The 17,432-nt window shown below is 40.5% G+C and overlaps 2 protein-coding genes across 2 annotated transcripts in view; one reads left to right on the top strand and one right to left on the bottom strand.

The window, feature by feature from the left end:
* Window positions 1-4,418, top strand: part of LOC308310660 (uncharacterized protein) — a gene marked incomplete at its 3' end in the record, with an annotated part of 45,858 nt that extends 41,440 nt beyond the window's left edge. Inside the window, exon 5 of the mRNA XM_080757041.1 lies at window positions 4,328-4,418. Coding sequence (XP_080613167.1) covers window positions 4,328-4,418 — 91 coding nt within the window. The remainder of the gene's footprint in view (window positions 1-4,327) is intronic.
* Window positions 4,419-9,253: 4,835 nt separating this feature from the next.
* The window catches only part of anks1b (ankyrin repeat and sterile alpha motif domain containing 1B), a 252,885-nt gene continuing 244,706 nt past the window's right edge, over window positions 9,254-17,432 (bottom strand). The window contains exon 28 of the mRNA XM_080757040.1: window positions 9,254-12,264. Coding sequence (XP_080613166.1) covers window positions 12,151-12,264 — 114 coding nt within the window. The 3' untranslated portion in view covers window positions 9,254-12,150. The remainder of the gene's footprint in view (window positions 12,265-17,432) is intronic.

Below are 17,432 nucleotides of genomic sequence, written 5' to 3'. Positions count from 1 at the left end.
TGACAAAAACGATGGGTTATAGCCCAGGTTTTTTGAAATTTTGGAAAAAAAAGTTAGCCTCGTTTCTCATCATTTTGGACCGTGGGCTATAGCCCATATCGTACGGCATACTATAGCGCGCAGTTTTTCATCATTTTTGAAGATTTGAAAAAAATGACGAAATGACAAAAACGATGGGTTATAGCCCATGTTTTTTGAAATTTTGAAAAAAAAAGTTAGCCTCGTTTCACATCATTTTGGACCGTGGGCTATAGCCCATATCGTACGGCATACTATAGCGCGCCGTTTTTCATCATTTTTGAGGATTTGAAAAAAATGACGAAATGACAAAAACGATGGGTTATAGCCCATGTTTTTTGAAATTTTGAAAAAAAAAGTTAGCCTCGTTTCTCATCATTTTGGACCGTGGGCTATAGCCCATATCGTACGGCATACTATAGCGCGCAGTTTTTCATCATTTTTGAAGATTTGAAAAAAATGACGAAATGCCAAAAACGATGGGTTATAGCCCATGTTTTTTGAAATTTTGGAAAAAAAAGTTAGCCTCGTTTCTCATCATTTTGGACCGTGGGCTATAGCCCATATCGTACGGCATACTATAGCGCGCAGTTTTTCATCATTTTTGAAGATTTGAAAAAAATGACGAAATGACAAAAACGATGGGTTATAGCCCATGTTTTTTGAAAATTTGAAAAAAAAAGTTAGCCTCGTTTCACATCATTTTGGACCGTGGGCTATAGCCCATATCGTACGGCATACTATAGCGCGCCGTTTTTCATCATTTTTGAGGATTTGAAAAAAATGACGAAATGACAAAAACGATGGGTTATAGCCCATGTTTTTTGAAATTTTGGAAAAAAAAGTTAGCCTCGTTTCTCATCATTTTGGACCGTGGGCTATAGCCCATATCGTACGGCATACTATAGCGCGCAGTTTTTCATCATTTTTGAAGATTTGAAAAAAATGACGAAATGACAAAAACGATGGGTTATAGCCCATGTTTTTTGAAATTTTGGAAAAAAAAGTTAGCCTCGTTTCTCATCATTTTGGACCGTGGGCTATAGCCCATATCGTACGGCATACTATAGCGCGCAGTTTTTCATCATTTTTGAAGATTTGAAAAAAATGACGAAATGACAAAAACGATGGGTTATAGCCCATGTTTTTTGAAATTTTGAAAAAAAAAGTTAGCCTCGTTTCACATCATTTTGGACCGTGGGCTATAGCCCATATCGTACGGCATACTATAGCGCGCCGTTTTTCATCATTTTTGAGGATTTGAAAAAAATGACGAAATGACAAAAACGATGGGTTATAGCCCATGTTTTTTGAAATTTTGAAAAAAAAAGTTAGCCTCGTTTCACATCATTTTGGACCGTGGGCTATAGCCCATATCGTACGGCATACTATAGCGCGCCGTTTTTCATCATTTTTGAGGATTTGAAAAAAATGACGAAATGACAAAAACGATGGGTTATAGCCCATGTTTTTTGAAATTTTGGAAAAAAAAGTTAGCCTCGTTTCTCATCATTTTGGACCGTGGGCTATAGCCCATATCGTACGGCATACTATAGCGCGCAGTTTTTCATCATTTTTGAGGATTTAAAAAAAATGACGAAATGCCAAAAACGATGGGTTATAGCCCATGTTTTTTGAAATTTTGAAAAAAAAAGTTAGCCTCGTTTCACATCATTTTGGACCGTGGGCTATAGCCCATATCGTACGGCATACTATAGCGCGCCGTTTTTCATCATTTTTGAGGATTTGAAAAAAATGACGAAATGACAAAAACGATGGGTTATAGCCCATGTTTTTTGAAATTTTGAAAAAAAAAGTTAGCCTCGTTTCACATCATTTTGGACCGTGGGCTATAGCCCATATCGTACGGCATACTATAGCGCGCAGTTTTTCATCATTTTTGAAGATTTGAAAAAAATGACGAAATGCCAAAAACGATGGGTTATAGCCAATGTTTTTTGAAATTTTGGAAAAAAAAGTTAGCCTCGTTTCTCATCATTTTGGACCGTGGGCTATAGCCCATATCGTACGGCATACTATAGCGCGCCGTTTTTCATCATTTTTGAGGATTTGAAAAAAATGACGAAATGACAAAAACGATGGGTTATAGCCCATGTTTTTTTTAATTTTGAAAAAAAAAGTTAGCCTCGTTTCTCATCATTTTGGACAGTGGGCTATAGCCCATATCGTACGGCATACTATAGCGCGCAGTTTTTCATCATTTTTGAAGATTTGAAAAAAATGACGAAATGACAAAAACGATGGGTTATAGCCAATGTTTTTTGAAAATTTGAAAAAAAAAGTTAGCCTCGTTTCACATCATTTTGGACCGTGGGCTATAGCCCATATCGTACGGCATACTATAGCGCGCCGTTTTTCATCATTTTTGAGGATTTGAAAAAAATGACGAAATGACAAAAACGATGGGTTATAGCCCATGTTTTTTGAAATTTTGAAAAAAAAAGTTAGCCTCGTTTCACATCATTTTGGACCGTGGGCTATAGCCCATATCGTACGGCATACTATAGCGCGCCGTTTTTCATAATTTTTTAAGATTTGAAAAAAAATGACGAAATGACAAAAACGATGGGTTATAGCCCATGTTTTTTGAAATTTTGAAAAAAAAAGTTAGCCTCGTTTCTCATCATTTTGGACCGTGGGCTATAGCCCATATCGTATGGCATACCATAGCGTGCAGTTTTTCATCATTTTTGAAGATTTGAAAAAAAATGACGAAATGACAAAAACGATGGGTTATAGCCCATGTTTTTTGAAATTTTGGAAAAAAAAGTTAGCCTCGTTTCTCATCATTTTGGACCGTGGGCTATAGCCCATATCGTTCGGCATACCATAGCGCGCAGTTTTTCATCATTTTTGAAGATTTGAAAAAAATGACGAAATGACAAAAACGATGGGTTATAGCCCATGTTTTTTGAAATTTTGGAAAAAAAAGTTAGCCTCGTTTCTCATCATTTTGGACCGTGGGCTATAGCCCATATCGTTCGGCATACCATAGCGCGCAGTTTTTCATCATTTTTTAAGATTTGAAAAAAAATGACGAAATGACAAAAACGATGGGTTATAGCCCATGTTTTTTGAAATTTTGGAAAAAAAAGTTAGCCTCGTTTCTCATCATTTTGGACCGTGGGCTATAGCCCATATCGTTCGGCATACCATAGCGCGCAGTTTTTCATCATTTTTTAAGATTTGAAAAAAAATGACGAAATGACAAAAACGATGGGTTATAGCCCATGTTTTTTGAAATTTTGAAAAAAAAAGTTAGCCTCGTTTCTCATCATTTTGGACTGTGGGCTATAGCCCATATCGTACGGCATACCATAGCGTGCAGTTTTTCCTCATTTTTGAAGATTTGAAAAAAAATGACGAAATGACAAAAACGATGGGTTATAGCCCATGTTTTTTGAAATTTTGAAAAAAAAAGTTAGCCTCGTTTCACATCATTTTGGACCGTGGGCTATAGCCCATATCGTACGGCATACTATAGCGCGCCGTTTTTCATCATTTTTGAGGATTTGAAAAAAATGACGAAATGACAAAAACGATGGGTTATTTTTTCATTTCTGTCAAATCGTCAAAAATGATGAAAAACGGCGTGCTATAGTATGCCGTACGATATGGGCTATAGCCCATGGTCCAACATGATGAGAAACGAGGATAACTTTTTTTTTTTCAAAATTTCAAAAACATGGGCTATAACCCATCGTTTTTTTCATTTTTTTTCAAATCCTCAAAAATGATGAAAAACGGCGTGCTATAGTATGCCGTACGATATGGGCTATAGCCCATGGTCCAAAATGATGAGAAACGAGGATAACTTTTTTTTTTCAAAATTTCAAAAACATGGGCTATAACCCATCGTTTTTTTTTTCATTTTTTCCAACTTTTTCCATTCCCAACTATGCAGCTTCCACCTGAGGAACCGAGACGTGAAAAATATAACTGAGCGTCACTTGGGATGGTCACAAACTCTCCAACCATACCCACCCCATGTATCTTGGAGTTACACTGGACAGGACACTCTTCTTCAAAAAACACATGGAGAACACAAAAGCCACGGTCAACACCCACAATAACATCCTGTGAAAACTAGTGAACTCCAAGTGGGGCACAGACGCACAAACAATCCGTGCAACTGCCATGGCCCTGTCTTTCTCTACAGCAGAGTATGCCTGCTCAAGCTGGAGCCGATCACGTCACACCAAATTGGTTGACACAGCCCTAAATGACACCTGTCGCATCATCACAGGATGCGTCAAGACAACACCTGTCCCGTGCCTTTATGCGCTAGCCGGCACCTCCCCCCGCACATCAGACGACTGTGTATCGCTCAAGATGAATGGAGAACACAGGAGATAGACAGTGAAGTTAGGGATGAATGAAGGAAAGTCTGGAATGAAATGATAGAGAACACCTCACACACAGTTTCCTTTCGTGGCTGTTTACATCCGAGGGTTGCCGACTCGCCGGTCCTCTCTAACGGAACAGTTTAACGTCATGCCCAGGACGAAAAGATATAGAGAACACTGTAAGCAAAACATCTCCAAATTGTGCAATGTGAGTGTGATACATTTGTTAGACATACTATCAGTCCGACAAGCATTAGCCCGACATGCATATACAGTACAGAGTACAGTATGGAGGCGTGGGACGGACGGACGGGAGATGCAGGTTTTCATAGTAAATGCGACCTATGGTAGCAACAATATCTCAAACTTATATAGCGCCCTTTCTGAAGCAACAAAAATAAAAACAACTTTATTATCCCATACCACCAACACCTCAAATGTCCTTTTGACCATAGTCCAATACCCTCACACAATAGTCCACATTTCACATATAAAAACCTGTATTTCAATACCTCAAAATCTCGGCCACTCCCTCACTCACACTCGGTCACTCCAGCATGGTGGTTGGTGACCTGCTGAAATATGTGAAAATCGTGTAGACAATCACAATGTCAGTGTCTGCTGATAAATGAAACGTAACAATTTACATTGAGTAAAAAACCTAGTGGTATTTAGGCCTTGTATTTAAAGATCTCCATAAAGTTGTGTGAGATCGATGGTCACATATTTCAGCAGGTCACCAATATCACCGTAACACCACCATGCTGGACTGACCGAGTGTGAGTGAGCAAGTGGCCGAGATTTGGGGTATTGGAATTTAGAAGAAACATCAAGCAGAACCCGACTATGTCGGGGGAGAGAAAAATAGAGACAGAAAATACAGGCAATAGTAGTAGCAATAGAAATAAACGTAATAGTGTAAGATAATATATAGTATAACAATGTCAGATAATACAGTATATAGTGGAATAAGAATGTTAAGATAAAATACAGTGTAGTGGTGTAATATAACATGGTAGCAGCGCATGGTTGTGATCTGTGAGGAGGCAGAGTCCATAGTCACATAGGCTCTGTGAAGAGGGTTACAGCAAAACATAAAATGGAGAGACAGTGATGGTTCTAATTTTACCATTATGATGAGAATGTTTTTATTTTATATTTATAAGTGAATACAGGACCTTAAATTAAAATATGTCCAGACCACCATAAAAATGTAATGGAAAAACCCCAAATAAAGTATCCTAATATAGGAATATAGGACTGTCAGTTTAAGACAGTAAGAAACATTTTCAAAAACCTTAGGCCTAGTTGTCAAATATAGTGTGCTGTCAATTTAAGATAGCACAATGGATAAACCTTTGAGAGAACTTTGAATGGAACCAAATTAATCGGTATACATTACCTTTTGCAAATGAGTGAAATACCCTTTGAATAAAATCCTTTAGTCACCTTAACCATTCCTAGAAAAACCCTTTGAACACAATCCAGGCAATGGATAAAACACCTTGTTAAAAAACCTTTAAAAAGTAATTGGAAGACGAAGGAATTCAGACCACACCGAATTATAAAGTTTAGGGGAATTTATATAAATTGATTCTCAGTGAAATGATGTTACAGATCCAGACTTGACATAGTGTTATTCCATGATTGAATCACATTATTCCACAGTTTTACAACTTAATATAGTAGGGACAGAGACCAGGGGGTTAATCTGGCAACATAAATATCGTAAGTGATAGGCCCAGGATGGGGACAACACAAAAGTGGACTCAGATAAAGAAGCCCTTCTTTATCTGAGTCCACTTTTGTGGCAGTTGAAGCAGAGAGAGGTACTCACCCATCTCTTCCAAAACAAGTCCACGAGATACTGCACTTTTTCTCCCTTCAGAAAAGTCTTTACAAGTCTTTTGTGAACAGTTCAAGTGGCATGACTGAGGTACTGATGCATTTCCATTGCTGACACACGGCAAAGGCCAGGTCTGGGTTGCTACCAGTGGGAGTGAGTGAATTCACATCATATATCTTCTGCAGATCAGCTTCCACCAATATGGAAGGAGGTGGTGTTAGGTGGTGTTAGGATGTGTTAGAAGGAGGTGGTGTTAGAAGTTGGTGGAAGCTGATCTGCTGATCTACTTGCACCTGCCATATATACAGGGGACTTCAATTCCCAACACAAGGTTTGGGGTTACAGTCAAACATCAAATGAAGATACACAGAGCTAATGGGCCTCTAACACACTGTTTGAACAAAAAGAGCCCCCAAGCTTCTTTCTCGTGGGTCAGCAATGGAAATATAATTATCAGCACCTCAGTCATGCCACTTGAGCTTGTTGACTTGTTTTGGAAGAGATGGGCGAGTACCTGTCTCTGCTTCAAGAGCCACAATAATGCACTCGGATTAAGAAGAACCTGGCAATGGCAGACGTTATGATTATGGACGATTCAGTGCCAGAGAGCTTGTGGGTGTGTCGGGAAGAGTCAAGCAGATGATACCTGATGCAAAGGGAAGAGTCGCATACCACAATGATGTCAGATCATATGAAGTATTACTTTTAAGATAAAATGCAGAGTTGTGATGTACTATGATATGGTAGCAGACTAGCAGTCCATGGTCGTGCTCTGTGAGGAGGCCGGGTCCACAGTCACACTCTTCATAGGCTGAGTGAAGGCTCTGTGAAGAAGCCTGGTCCACAGTCACACTCTTGATAGGCAGCTGGGGGTCCATATTACAAGTCCATGGAACTGCAGAGTGTGAGACAAAAATAAACACCAGGGAGTGGCTCCCCGGATGATGAGTTAGTGGCAGGCCTTACTGGACAGTGAGTCTGTAAAATGTTTATTTATTTATTTGACAGGGAAAATGCTCATTAATCAACATGTCAGTTTTCACATCCATGTAAATGGGCCAGAGTTAGCCAAAAGCTAGTTTACATCTGTAGTCCCTGAGTAGGCTCTTAAAAATGATGATAAAACTATCCATACAAAAACACATACAATAAGTGTTAAACAAACAAGTGTTAATAACTGGGAAAAATAAAACTTGTACTGTACTATATATAGAGCAAAGGTCCGACAGAGATACTATCCAGAGCAAGCAATTTTACAGGCAAATACATTACAATATAATGATATAATTGTGAATACAATTATATATTATCTGACCACATTGATATACCATAACAAGAGGTTGTCATGATAAAGTTTATTTGAAACAATAAAAATGAAAATAAATGGTACAGGGTATGGTTAACGATGAACGTGTCTGCTTTACTACATATTTTCTAAATTTCACATGACTTCTGCAGATCAGCTTCCACCACATAATTCAAGGAGGTGGTGTTAGGTGGTGTTAGAAGGAGGTGGTGTTAGGAGTTGGTATTAGAAGGAAATAGTATAGAGGAGGTGGTGGAAGCTGATCTGCAGAAGACAAGAAAATGTGAATTCACTCACTACCGCTTTTACCTGCACGTGCTATCTATACAACACTCAAATATCATTCCCAACACAAGGATTAGCCGTTACAGCTAAACATCAAATGGAGAGACACTGATCCAATAAATAAACTTTTTCATGAAAACATTCAATGTTAGTTTCCGTCTGACAGATGAGGCATAACTTGTCCACAGGTCTTTCCAGTGTGCTTGTCTTGGCCTGCACACAAATGACCAGCTCCTTTCCTCAGGTACTGTATCATGTGTGAGTCTAGACATACAGTAGCACTATAGTATCGATGCATAGTTTATTATATAGAAATTTTAACGGTTAGGTTCTTCACTTACATATGATACTTGATGACTATTCCCAGGCAGGCAGACACTCTGTTGCTGGCTCCATGAAGAGGCCTGGTCCACGGTCACACTCTTGAGGCAGCTGGGGGTCCATAGTAGAAGTCCATGGACCTGCAGACTGCAGAGGGGGAGACATACACTCCGGGGAGTGGCTCGCCGGACGATGAGTTAGTGGCAGGCCTTACTGGACCGTGAGTCTGTACAGTGTTAATAACAACCGCACTGATGGGAAACACAACCAGGATCATACCGATCAGTCCCCAAGACACTTTACATGTAGCTAAAAGGACCGACAGATACTAGCCAGAGCAAGCAATTTTACAGGCAAATACATTACAATATAATGATATAATTGTGAATACAAATATTATCTGACATAATTTATACCATGACAAAAGGTTGTCATGGTAACGTTTATTTGACACTTATGTAGTAAACTTATGTAGCCGCACACGCAGGCCGCACACGCAGCCCGCACACGCAGATCTACAAGCTCACAATATTAAATATAAAGGTATTTAAGTTAAATCTGACTTGCCTAAGCCTACCCTGTTACATGTATTTTTCAGAATGGACAAAATCATTAAAAACAGAATGACATATCAACATCGGTAATATCGGTTATCGGCCATAACAGCAATTAATTAAATCGGATATCGATATCGGCCAAAATGTCTCATCGGCACATCCCTAATTACTTTTACATATATTTTCTAAATTTCACATGTCTTCTGCAGATCAGCTTCCACCACATCATGGAAGGAGGTGGTGTTAGGAGGTAGTGTTAGAAGGAGGTGGTGTAAGGAGGTGGTGTTAGGAGGTGGTGTTAGAAGGAAATTGTAGAGGAGGTGGTGGCAGCTGATCTGCAGAAGACACGGAAATGTGAATTGAATGTGAATTTCATATTTAGAAAATATTTCAGATTTCAGAATATTTGAATCGAATATTTAGGAAAAGTCATGGAAGGGGAATAGAACCTTCTGAGAGCTTCACGAGCAAAAGATATTAAATTAAAGATTAAAAATATCAAAATGGGTCAGAAAGACCTCACAGACATTCAAGTGTTAAATGGCATAGGGCAATACTTTTTCTGACCTTTTAAAATATTGCCCATGACAAATAACTGATATTTTTAAAAAAGTACTAAAACTCATAATACGAACTAAAGCAGTTAAACCTGAAATTGAAAAACACAAAATAAAACCAATTGAGCATCGGTTTGATGAACAATCAATCAATCAATCAATCTAAGCACAGACCCCTGAGTAATAATGTCAATCTGTGTGACGAATGAAAGGATAAAATAGTTTCATATAGGAATACACCAAGGATGATTAAGGGTTGTACAAGTCATATTTTATTCCATGTGCTTTACAAGGATATAAATAATGACCCAAACTACAAAAGTCTTTGTGCTGGAAGCCCAAAGCCTACCGTATGTACATTACTTATTCAGCAGTGATGTCACTTACGTAAACTTCCTCGCACTTTTTTATTTCAAATTACAAACTTAAAATCTAACACCTCTGATTGTTATGGGGTCTTGTTTTGTTTTCAACCCTCACGGAAATTGTGCACAGTAAAAATCCTCAGTGTTAATTTGTCCATTTGTGACTCAGAGAGTCTACAAATGGAACCAAATGCTCCCTGGCAAGGGTTCATTTGATCCCTTTGAACTTTGATCTCTACAGATATCAGAGTTAAATCAACACTGATGTTTTTACAGCGTGGTACCTTGTTTCCAGTGCCATGTACTGCAAGATTTTTTTTTTTACTTCCTCTTTTTCCATGTTTTCTTTATTACATTACATGTATGAACAATGAGTTGGCAAAATATCTATGTACATTTTATAGTCTGGAGAATATGTTTCATCCAAATAGTACAGTAATACTGCGTTTAAAATATTACATCTACGAGTGAGATAAGAGCCCCAAGGGAAAAGATAACAAGTTGACCTGACAAGAGTTAGCTAGCCACCCGCGACATTCAGTCTCTGTAGAGAATTATGCTGTTTCTTTCATATTATATATCTATATATATATTCATATTTTTTTTAAAGGATGGCCATCATTCTCAAGCTCAAAATTATCATCTCAGCATATCATAGAAAAATAATGTAACATTAAAGACAACAGCAGACAAGAATTGCACAAGAATAATCATAATGGTAATATAATACTCTCATAGTAAACATTAAAATGTCGGGCAATAGAATACTCTCTCTCTCTCTCTCTCTCTCTCTCTCTCTCTCTCTCTCTCAGTTGTTTCGATCACGTTATAGGTCCATCCTCTGTCATGATGCGACTCGTTGCATCTCGGGTCGCGCTTAATTGCAGCTCGTCCAATCACATTTGTTTGTTTGTGCATAATATATCTGTGTTGTTTTTGAGCAGAAAGAAAAAAACAATAAGACAGAGAAGGAGTCCTTGGACCCGGATAGACACATGCCCCGTGGTGACCCCCTGGTCACCATGGTAGCCGTACTCCAAAAAAAGATGCCGTGACCTCCCCAAAGTTTTAGAGTTCAAAGGTCATGCATCCCCGGTTGGCCGCACGGAATAGGTCCTGCTGTGAAAACGGTGGACTTTCAAAAATAAGTGTACATTCAGAGGCAGACGGCCGTCCGTCAAGATGCAGTCCAGTGTGTGTGTGTGTGTGTGTGTGTGTGTGTGTGTGTTATTTTGCCAAAACTGCGTGTCTAGTCTGTTGTTTCGACGTTTGCCATGTCGAGCATCATTCATGTGGATGACAGATGTTAATGTTTTGTTTAGTAATTTATTTGTAGTCAACCTTAAACACTGTGAGAGGGAGTCCATGTTTGTAGTCCTTTTGACACTTGTAGTCCTTTTTGCATTGCATTGTACGTGATAAGGTCCGTGTTTAGGGCTGGCTACATTCTTTGCATTCCACAGTAATAGACATGAGCGTCCGCCATTGCCCTGCGAATGAGATCACATCACTTATCCAGAGAGCCCTCAGACCCCGCCTCTCCACCGGCCCACTCGCTCAATTAATAAAGAAAAAAAAAGCATACCACCATGCGCTTCACCTATTTATTTTCTTTTTTGTTGTTGAATGAAATAAGGGTTATGGCCGGGGGGGGGGGGGGGGGGTTGAGGGGAGAGCTACGGGAAAATGCCAATTCTCAATTGACTAATAATAATAAAAAATAGGGACAAAATCTTCTACTTTCAAATACCTTCTAAGTCAATTTGACTCATATTAAACTATGCAGTACATACATCTCTCTTATACATTCCTCACTAGTAACAATAAACTGCACTGCAGAACGAGGCTTCATTTCTCCGTCCGCTCCGTCAGGGAGAGCTGGACAAAGGAGCCGAGATAAAGAGAGAGAGAAGCGAGGGATGGAGGCTTAAAAAAACCAGGAGAGCGAGAGAGAGAGAGAGAGAAAGAGAGACAGCCAAACGTTTGCACCCCTAAAAAAAAGGGGGGGAAAAAAACAGCTGGCAGAAACCGACCGCTTGACCGACTGACCGACAAGGTAGATGCAAAGAAAAGGGAAAAGTAAGAAAGAAAAAATAAACGAGCTGCCCACCCCCTATAGGTGAAGACAGAGAAGTGCACTGCAGTGTCACGGTCAAAGGTCATGCGCCAGCCCTGCAGGCAGGAAGAAGGGGCGGGGCTGGGGGGGGGATAAGAGAGAGACAGGCAGCAGGGGAACGAAAAGAGAAGAGAGAGAGCGCAGCGGCAAACGTCATCATGCAATGTGGACAGGCTGGGCGGGCTAGCGGCGGGCAGGAGGGCTTTTCATGGTTTGGTTTGGCTTGCTTTTTTGTGTTATTTGTTTTTTCTCTTTTTTTCGGCCAGTGAAGTGGCGCAGCGGCAGCGTGCGTCGCTCGCTCGTCGCCCCCCTCCGGGGCGGGGCGGGGCAGGGCAGGGCGGGGCCAGTAGAGGGCGCGCTTGCTTTCTGAAAGGCACACACACACAGGAGTGGACAAGGCGGGGGTTGAATGTTAGAAAATAGTGGTCTCATACTTGGTGTTGACTCCTCTCTTGACCTCCTGGCCCGGCTCCACAATCCACGGCACGTTGGCGTGACCCTTCTGGTCCATGGAGGGTTGCTCCATCTGAGAGAGAGAGAGGGAGGAGGGAGGGGGAGAGAGAACGTGTCAGGCTGGGAGAAAATAAATAGTCCGACACTGTAAGTAAATTTATGATGCACAGACTTGGACACATCATCAGTGGAGGAAGTGGTTTGGGCTGCCAACGCCTCACACTAAAGTACACCGACAGCAAAAGCACGTATTCACCAGCAACACCGATTTGACGTGTGCGTATATTTGTGTGTTTTACATTATGTACTGTGATCGTTTCTCTGTCGGGAAGACGCCTCATAATGTCCAAAACTGTTACTTTTCAAGGATTCAAATAATTTAAAAAATCACAACCAGCGTGAACTGAGCGGTGCCTTTGATGAGTTAATTTCATTAAGGTCTGTATATAGAGCGCCGAAGTCCTGACGTAACTCGCTCATCTCCTGGTTCATGGAAGTTTTTCTCTATATGGAGAATAACATTGGGTCATCTTAAAATCGTCTCACAAAAGCATTGTGGTCCAAACATAAACAAACCGTCACTGCGATATTGTCAGGGAGGTGTCTGTGTCAATTATGACAGTCGGTTAGTCCTATTTGATACAGTCTGTTTCTAGCGAAAATGTAATAAATTCAGCAACAGTAACATTAGCGTATTCTCACAGTCAGTTGATTCTTCATATACATGTGAGTGAAACGGCCGGGATGATTTGCTTATTTTTCAATCACTAATTCTCATAAAGTATGAAGCGATCTAAAATCCTCATGGGGATTACAATGCAAATAAAAAGTACATGAACCTGTGGACATAGCACCCTCTACAGATATTGACGTCAGACTTTTGTGCAGGTAACATCGACTGCAACGCTGTAATAAACACCATTTTTGGGCATCCAAGGTTGTTGAGACCCTCTGCTGGATAGAGAGAGAGACACTCCTGTGCTTAAACAAACACCATCAAATGCTGGAGCACCGCTCGAGAATATCAAAGGCAGCACATCTACAAGCTGGAAATGCTTGTGGATCTGCTACTTGTTATGCTTCTGTGGGATGCCGTTAGTATGTTCAAGTAATAATTTCCGAAAAAAACTAAACGTAGTATGATCAAGTAGTAGTAATTTAGGAAAAAACGAAAGTTAAAATATGGAGATAAGAGTTGTCTGCCCGACAGCGATGATATGTATAGTACAGTGTGTATTATTATTACTGTATCTGCCTCTGTACAGACGTGACCAGGGTCAAATTCCTTTCTGTATTTATTCTATTTTGCAGATTAAAATCCCAATAACACTCTGGCGTTGGTTCTGGTTGTTTCTCTGCGGCTGCTGTGTTTGTGCCGCACGCACGCACGCACGCACACACACACACACACACACACACACACACACACACACACACACACACACACACACACACACACACACACACACACACACACACACACACACACACACACACACACACACACACACACACACACACACACACACACACACACACACACACACACACACACACACACACACACACACACACACACACACACACACACACACACACACACACACACACACACACACACACACACACACACACACACACACACACACACACACACACACACACACACACACACACACACACACACACACACACACACACACACACACACACACACACACACACACACACACACACACACACACACACACACACACACACACACACACACACACACACACACACACACACACACACACACACACACACACACACACACACACACACACACACACACACACACACACACACACACACACACACACACACACTCCTCCACACGCCATGCAGCTTTCTAAAATAACCCTAAAAAGCTCCCTTTCCACCGGCAGTGTCCGTGAGAAAGCGACCAATCCAAAGGCTTGGACGTTGTTGCCAAGGGTGCTTTTCTTCCAATCCATTGGTTTGTTTCGGAGATTGAATCCAAGACAATTGTTGGGGGGTGTTGAGGGTTTGGGGGTTGGGTGAGGGTTGGGGAGGAGGGGGAGTCTTTGACTGTGAACACTGCAGGAGGAATGCATCGTTCTCTACCACAAACAAACAGAGGGATGTACAGTTCAGTTCCACCCAGAAACGGAGTTTGTTCTATTCATTCACTCCTGTTTGTCAGAATACAAATGGACCCTTAAACAGGGCTGTAAAACATCAAGGTTAAATTCAGTAATGTGACTAAGTACATTTACTTAAGTACGGTAAAAGCTTGAGGTATTTGTACTTTACTTAGAGTATTTCGGATTTCCAATACTTATTATTATTAATAACAATCCATACATTAACCATTTCAGCCCTATATACTGCACTTACATTTCGGTCATTTGAAAATAGACGATCTATAAGCTCACAATGCACATTGTGAGCTTGTAGCCTACCATGTGAAGACACATTTGATACAAAACTTTATTACGCGACTTGGTTAAATGCTTGATTCTGATTCCGGTCAATTACTGAACTCAGCGGTGTGTTATTTCTGGATATTGACAGATGGACTCAATAATATAGTTCCGCTGTCTAATCAAAGACTCAGAACGCACCTGCTGCGTTGCTTGATGTCGTGCCGTAGCCAACAACGTAATTTAGACCTAAACATTGCTCTCGGGAATGTTTCTGAAAACGTTTGGAGGGAGAAATGGAGTAACTGAAAATGTATTCTATTAATAAACACTTCCTGTTGTTTTCCTGTGCTTTTATTGTCTGTAATTTTCTTTTTTTTTGTGCTCTCACTATCTGTCGTGTTGATGAAATGTCTACAATGGAAATTGTTTTTAAATGTGCTTCATAAATAAAGGTGATTTGATTTGATTTACACTGGAGGGGCGGCTGCACCTGGCATAAATGAATGGACTACTTTCATTACCGTAAGCGAGGAAATACTTTTTTTGTAGTTACTTTTGGGTAAATGTATTAATTAATGGTAATTTAGTAATAGCTCTTTATGTGTTTGTCTACTCATTTTGTATGTCCATGGCAAAAAAATAAAGAATGACAAAAATGTCCACCATAAGCCAGCATGATAATGAGCCCTGGACACCAGGGTGTATGTCTCAATGGATGAGTAGGGAGACCACCTCATCCTCTATAACCACTGCAGATGTGCTACGTATAAACCTTACCTTACAGATGTGTTTTCTTATAGGATTGCAGCTTTAAGCGTTAGTTCAATTTCACTTTGATTACAGCTGCCTAAACTGGTACAGCGGCATATCTAAAAATACCAAAGATAAACTACAGACATCGCAAAATAAACTAATGAGGGTATAGTTCTTCATCTCTCCCCAAGAACCCACATTGGCACTAACCATTTCAGATAATTAAATTGGCTTCCAGTTGAACGCAGAATACTATTAAAAAAAAATGTAATGCCCAAAATATTGTAAAGGTTACTTCCCGTATGTTAACGAGTCCCATAGCTTGAATACAAGGGCGAGTGTAGCTAATCTTAAACCACCAAACCTAAAACATAAGGTAGGTAGAAGCTCATTTAAAAATACAGAGGTAGAGGATTGGAACAAAATCCCAGGGGAAATTAAATTTGCCCAGTCTTTGAACATTTAAAAAAAATATGTTGAAAAATTGGGTGGTGGGCAAGTTAGAATAGTGTTGTATTTATCTACGGTATGTATTATCTATTTATTATTTTTGTTTACTGATCTATGACGGTGTTGTTGTAATGTCATTATTATTGTGATTTTAGTCAACACATGTTCTCCCTACACATTTGGATCATTCACAATGGAATTAAGTCTTTTTGTGCAATCCTGATAATTCCATACTGCACTTTTGTGAATTGTATCTTGAATATATCAAAACAGATAAAAATCAAACAGTAACCACTGTAGCGATCTGGCACAGCAAAACCCACTCCCAGGGGTCATCAATGTGTCCGTATACACGGACAACTGTGTCCGTGGCAAGACTTCATGGCCTCGTCCGTGGCAAGTGCTGGGTTTTCTTTTACACACCATTATGATGTTCCCATTTTTTAGTCCCAATGTCAGTCTCCAGATTTTCTTCAGAATATGTTTGACACTGATTTCTATGACACTATAGGTATGGCACATTAGGAGGCCACTAGGACAGCGGTCCTTGAACATTTTATTTTCAAAGACCCCCATGACTCTCAGAGTTACAAACCTTTAATGGTCGTTTGGGGCAAGCTCTTTATGCGTTTCTGTACTCACGTTGTATGTCCATTGATTCTTTTTAAATTTAAACAAAAATGTCCACCACAAGCCAGCATGGCGATGACCCCCGCACACACCCTTCAAAGAGTTATTAGAATGGAAGCGTACTGCCCACGTTCTCTCTTTGTCTGATCTCTCTCTCACACACGCACATGCACGCACACACACACAGACACAGCAAACACAAAGGATTCAGAGCGAACAGCAGCAGCAGCAGCAACATGGGACAGATTAAAGCAGACCAACGGAGGTGCTGCTCGCTCGGCTGACCCAAAGCAACGTGCCAAACGGAGGAAAAAGAGAGCGGAAACCTGCGACAAGCTTTTGTGAGGAAGATGAGGAAGATGATGAGGGAGTCGAGGGGGAGGAGGAGGAGGCCGGTGGGGGGTGTACATGTGGCCCAGTGACCAGCGGCTAGTGGGGGGCATGGCCACCTATACGGACGGACGGGGGGCAGAGGTCAACATACTGTACACAGCACAGGTCAAGCATGGGGCAATAGTCTAGCTCAGTGGTTTTCAACCCTATGCATACCTTATCTATTGGGCGTTTGAGCCGTGGACCACCGTTTGATGAGATTTAACCTCTCAGACCCAAAACGTAAGAATATTGTTGTTGTTGGATAAGGTTTTGTCCACAATTCCACACTGTATTGATGTGGTACTGTATACCATAGGAGAGATAACAGGCAAACATTCATCAAAATAACAATTGTGTGTAGACAATTGTGCAGACTGTAGTCTTGTAAATTAAGCAATGCAGATGTTTAACAATCATTTAATATATATATATATATATATTTATTTTTACATTCTCAAGACTCAAAGATCTAAGGGTCCATTGACTCCATTTGGTTACCAACTCTGTCTCCATCGTTTAGCTGCAGGGGACCACCTGGAACCACCTCAAGGACCACAGGTGGTCCCTGGTCCACTGGTTGAAAACCACTGGTCTAGCTATA

This window comes from Protomyctophum bolini (assembly GCF_963924005.1).
Source record: "Protomyctophum bolini genome assembly, chromosome: 23".
Lineage (NCBI taxonomy): Eukaryota > Metazoa > Chordata > Actinopteri > Myctophiformes > Myctophidae > Protomyctophum > Protomyctophum bolini.
The sequence above is the reverse complement of the archived record's forward strand: the minus strand, read 5'-3'. Positions and strand labels throughout refer to the sequence as shown.